General features: G+C 24.2%; 1 protein-coding gene across 1 annotated transcript; it reads left to right on the plus strand.

Annotated features, from left to right (window-relative positions):
• Positions 1–5,719: 5,719 nt before the first annotated feature.
• Positions 5,720–6,284, plus strand: LOC108687055. Its single transcript, XM_018192666.1, is given in 3 exon segments — positions 5,720–5,888; positions 6,090–6,168; positions 6,170–6,284. Coding segments are annotated over 3 exon segments (363 nt in total).
• The last annotated feature ends 243 nt before the right edge of the window (positions 6,285–6,527 follow it).

Below are 6,527 nucleotides of genomic sequence, written 5' to 3' on the forward strand. Positions count from 1 at the left end.
ATTAAGTAAATATATTGCATTTCAATAGATTATTACAATTGAATATGTCATACATAATCGTTTAATAGTTTGCAACATTTTTTCCATTTTTAAGATAAAATCACGATTATTTATAAATATATTTATTGTACTGAAAATATTAAATTTTGTTTTGAAATATATGCTATTGGAACAAAATGTAAGATTAAAATATTAATATTAATATTTTAAATATTATAATATAAACTTTATTAATATATAAAATGTTTAATATATAAAATGTATATATAAAATGTTAGTAAAATTGATCAAATATTTTCTACTAAATTTCGAAAATCGAAATATAGAGATACTCTAAATTCTTAATGCGTATATATATATAATATAATATGATAATAATCATTTATTCACACATCACGAAAATGAATTAATAATCTTACGTTTAAATTTCTTTTTAGCATTATGGAGACACCAAATGGCAATGCCTATAACTTTCAACATTTTGTTTACATACATAGGAAATGACAATACCTACACTCTCAGAAGTCGCAGAAGTATGTATATCAAATCAATAATGTTTATCAAACATGTTTATATATTTGTATAATATATGCTATAATGTGATAATACATTTAATGGTCGTTTGAAAACCGTTTTGAACCTCAGGCATTAATAAATTGCTCTTATACTACTCCGGATATGATAGAATATGAATGTTATTTTAACTTAGCAAAAAAATTAGCTACCTGAATTACTACAAATAAATTGGACTTTTTAGTCCAAAATTAGTTCCTTATATGCTCTTATATTTTAACGAAATTTTACATAATATTGTCTAATACATTGTGACGAAAATATTATGTCGGATAACAATATTATATAAGCTTTTCACACATTTTTTGATAAAATAAATCATTTTCTAATATTCGACGAATGTTCTAATAAGAGCAAAAAATACGGATTTAAAAATGTAGAACTCCGTCACAGTTTAATGAAAAAAAAAACAATAAAATAATTAGATTTATAATTTACTATAAGTAAGAACAATTTAAATTCTAATATTTTTTGATATATATAACGAATCAAAAACTATTATAGTACTAATTAGAATTCTGAAACTTTTAAACAAAATAATTACATGTAAAATATTAAATTCACAAGGAATAAATAAAAAGAAAAAGATCAAACATCATTTTATCTATGAATATATTAAACTCGTTTTTAATAGACATCCAAATTAAAACATTTTAAATTATATATAATTATTTTAAAAGTATTTTAAAAGTTTTTGATTTCCATATTTTTAGTGTTTCTTTGAAAGAATGATGTTAGAGATGATTAAAATTCTAAAAATTCTAACAAAATCCTTTTACTCATAGATTAAATCCAAAATTAAAAGAATTTTTCGATCACTGAATCGAAATCTTCTGGATCAATGTTGTGTATATATAAAAAAAGATTTTTTTTTGTAATCTTAAATATCTTTTGGAGATTGTTTTGCGTTAACAAAGAAGAAAAGAATTAAATTGAAAAATATTATAATTTAAATTACTAAAATTATTTTACTTTATTTAGCCTGGCAAAAAAATTTTAAGAGAAAATATAGGAAAATTACACAGATTGAGACAAAATCCTGAAAATTATTTTTTTATAGATATTTATAATGGAACGTAGCATGAGATTTGTCTTAGAAATTCTTAGCTTTTTGTAAATATTCATAGTGGGACGTAGAGTGGCGTTGTTTGAGAACGAAGAATTTCTTGATTTTCCAAACAAACAACGCCACTTTATGTCTCGCTACAAATATAAAAAATTAAAAATTTCTAAGATCTCGTCTCAATCTATATAGCTTTTTAAAAATTTATTCGTCAGGATGTTTATCATCTTTTTATATTGCATTGTTTAATGTTGTTAAGCAACATCATGCTTTCGACTTTTTACTATTACAATGATAGAATTAAAATTGCACATTAAATAATCGAGTGATTCGTTCGAATCTATCAGTTAACATATAACATGGAAGAAGTACATTAAACGAAATTTTTTTCTGCGTGCTCCTTATTCTCCAAAATCATATACAAAAAAGAACGGTATTATTTCACACTACAAATAAGTACTTTTTGTATCTTATAATAAATCAAACTTTCAAAATCTTTATATAAATCTTATTATATGTGTTATTAGTATTTTTAATTTTCAAAACATATATATATTTACACACACACACACACACACACACACACACACACACACACACACACACACACACACACACACACATATATACATATATATACACACATATATATACAAGATTTAAAATTATAATTCGCAGATGACGTACTTGTCTATACTTATTTGCTCCAAAAAAAGACTTCATTTGTGCATTGCACTGGTAAAATTTATTTTTTTCAATAATACAACTATGTTGCACTGAAAAAGAATTATTCATTCGACTAAATTCTTTTAGATCATTTTTATTTCTTTTAGTAAAAAATGTATGTACTTAAGTTAAAAAGAACATGTTAGGTTTAAATATATACAATACATACTTCAATTAAATAAATAAGGACTAAATTAATAATCAAATAAAAAGTTCTTTTCCAGTGTGAAGATTTATATACAGCTCAAATGTATTAACTAATTCCAACTGTATGATATTACACAGAGAGACTTTTGCTGAATACAGAACATCTTATTTTGTTGAATTTCCAATATTTTTATGTGGAAAGTCAAAAATAACTGGCAACGCAGCAAAAAGTTTTAGCAATCCGTTTGATCGTCCTACAAAATTATTTTGATAGTCTGACAAAATTTAATCTCAGATCTAGCTAAATTTTTAAATCCTTCAGTAAAATCATTTTCTCCGTGAACATATCGAAAATAAAATAAACAAAATAATCAACCAGCTTGGATTAATAAAACCCAAATACAGATAAAATATAGATTAATAATAATTAATAATAATAAAACATATAATATATTACATGGAATCTTTCAATTATATTTCGCGTTACATTTCGAACAAATAAAGCTTATTATAAATTGTTGATTTCAAATCAATTTTTATTAAAAATAAACAACACATTTCAAATTTCTATTGGATTGTGAATTTCAACATTAACGATTTTACGAAATTATGTTTACCTAATTTATTACTGACTCTTATGACCACTATGATTCTGCAGTTTCTTAAATTATTATTTTCTTGTCACATTTGAAGAAGCAGCGACAATGTGCCATACCGTTCGTATAGATACGACGTCTAAGACTAGGAAATTAAAGTCAGCAATTATATACATTTGTAATTAGTAAGTATACATACTTGACATGCAAGCACATACGCACGACATAACATCTTTATTATACTAATTTAAATAACTACGAGACGAGCAAAGATGTTTAAATAAAACATTTAACAATTTTATAAAATAGTAAATATAATACAATAATGCATATCAGTTAAGAAAAAAAAGAATATTATGAATTATAATTTAAATAAAGTTCAAAATAAATACAATTCAATTAAATAAATAAGGACTAAAAAAGCTACGCTGGATCTAATACGTTGATACTTAATGAAATATTCTCTTTAAATATTCCAAATTCATTTCACTATAACTTTTTTTAGTGGTATATGTAACTTTATAATTTAAATAAATGGCAGTAATAGTTAATATGTGTTGCGTGTATGTTTAATTCCATTATATTTATATCACACTGATGAAATCGTCAAAAAATTTCTCGTTAAAATTATAGACATATGACCTTCCTAATATCTCGTTAAAATTATAGACATATGACCTTCCTAATATAATATGATCTTCCTAATAGGTGTAGTAAAAAGAAATCCATTATTTTTGCATGAAATTGAATTGAAAAATAATGGATTTCTTTTTACCACACCTAATACGATCTTCCTAATGATCGTTGATTTGAAATTATTAGTACAGTTTTTTTGTTTTGCAAACAATATCTAACAAATGATGTCTGATTAATATGTTTATTCACCTTTATTATTTATTTAATAATATTTAAGCTATACTTAAATCTACGAAACACATCTTGCGTTTGTTTTATAAAAACCAACATTTTGATAATATTATTATGGCTTCTAGTTTCGAAAATAAAATGACAAATTGTAATGTTATTAAAAAATGAACAGCGCGAGATATAGTGTATTTTTAAATTGTAGTTAATGCACAAATACGAAATAATAAACTGTTTAAATTTAATTTTGTTTAAATTTAATTTTGTTCAAAAATAACAACTGTGTACAATTAGCAATTACAGCTTACTTGTTAATTAACCAGTTCTTGAATATTAATGTAATGAGTTAAAATATTTGTCAATTTTATCCAAAAATGATACGTATAGAATTTATATAAAATATTTTCATAGATACAATACTTATAACAAATTATTGCAAGTAAACCACTATATACTATCGTCCAAAAATTTGGAGTTTTTCATAATTTTTAGATAAATCATGATCCTTTATCAATTATTGTATTTAAAAAGTAAAATTGACTTTCATTTTTAAACGTATATTATTATAATAATTTAGGATAGAGATAATATAAATTTTAGTATATTTACAATATTTATAAATAAGTTAAATTTTCTTTCGAAATTTAAAAATGTACCAAACTTCTCAGCAATAACATATATATTACAGGTAACTATAAATTAGTAACTATTCCCAAATTTATATTATTTCCAATATTTATATTATTTATATTAATTTATATTATTTCCAATAGTACGCTAAAATCAACATTTCTCAGATTTAACATTAAATTTACTATTATAATATAACAATTTGTAAATCATTACGTAGCTTTCAGTAAAAATTTAATAGTCTTGTGTTCTAGTTTTAATTTAGTATTATGGCAGTGGGGCCAAATGGAATTTGGCCTACACAATTGACGTTTTTCCTTATCATCCATTTTCTTTGATAATACCGACTCTCACAGAAGGTACGTATATACAATGTTTATTATTTAATTCACCAAACACATCATATTTGATGCGTGTGTTACATGATAATAATTCTGCAAAATGGAATGCAACTCCTGAATTCCAACGACTGAACGTTGACATAGCTAGCTGTCCTTGTCTAACAATATCATATAATCTTGCCAGAGGTAAGAAATCACAACAAAGCGTCTAATTTTTCATTAAATGGAGTATCTTTAAAAAATGAAATAATTCATACAATTTTATTAGGTGACATACAATTTTATTAGATATTATTAGGTGACAACACATCGATAGCAGAACTCCTTTCGCTCCAAGCAAATGTAACACGGAATCGTAGAATGTGGAATATTCGAGAAATACTCACAATCAGCTGCCGTGATTCCTTTGTCGGATCTTCTTACACTACAAACCAAGCATGCCTTATTACAGACATGTACGTATTATCAATATTTTCACATTTTTTTTCCCATGTGGATAATACTATTATGACATATTATATATATATATTATGACAATAAAAAATTATGATAATATATCACTGCTACATAACTGACAATGTAACGATAGATCAAACTGCGATAATTTTCGAATCATATCATCAAATCATCATTATTTTACTGTTGTTTTGTAATTCTATTCTACTGATTTAATGCTATTCAACTTATTCTATTGAGTTTCAATTATGCTTTTATCATACACACGATTCCTATATTGTTACTGTTTCTCATAAACTATATGATTATTGTTGTAGCTCATTATGAATGCAACATACAGAGCACGTATGGATCTCAGGAACGAGAGTTGCCTTATTTTCGCAGAGAGGCGTAATGGACAGACAAGAATAGAAAAGTTAATCTTAATCTTAATAACTAATCTTAATCAAATGATATACACCAACAACAAAGGTACTTTCATTGTCAGCGAGAGTAAAGTGGACAATGTTATTAGTGCGTGGTCGAAAAACAAATATCATAATTTCAAACGGTTCTTTACAAAAGATATAGGAGAAATGAAAATAAAGTTGTTGGTAATTAGTAATCCGGTGTATATAGTTAAAAAAGGTGTATATATAGTTAAAATAGTTAGTTAATAAAGACAAACATAATTTTTTATGCCTTATCTCAAAGCTTTAGGTGATATTCTAAAAATGAAATACGAAAGTGTGGCATGTAACCTTATGTGGAACAATTATCAGGAGCCGATGTTAGGATTTTATTAGACAACAATAATGTCCTAAGATAGTTCTAGAATCAAATATGGTAGTCGTTGGCATAATAATTAACTATAACTCAGAACTAACAGGAATAGTTACGATGTTATAAATTATTTATCCCGGACATTAAAAACTATTGATTTGGAAGTTATCATATTATATTATTTACCATTATATTATTTACTAGATAAATGTCATTAGAAATTTAATTGTTTATTTATTAATTAATACAAACATAAGTTAGTAATATTAACATAAGTAATTTATAGCGCATAGACGAATTATTTTTTTCGTTACAAGTAACAAATAAAAGTAATTAATTACAAATAAATAATTATTTTTTTCAATAATG

The sequence above is a fragment of the Atta colombica genome, unplaced genomic scaffold (genome assembly GCF_001594045.1).
Source record: "Atta colombica isolate Treedump-2 unplaced genomic scaffold, Acol1.0 scaffold102, whole genome shotgun sequence".
In the NCBI taxonomy this organism is placed as follows: Eukaryota; Metazoa; Arthropoda; class Insecta; order Hymenoptera; family Formicidae; genus Atta; species Atta colombica.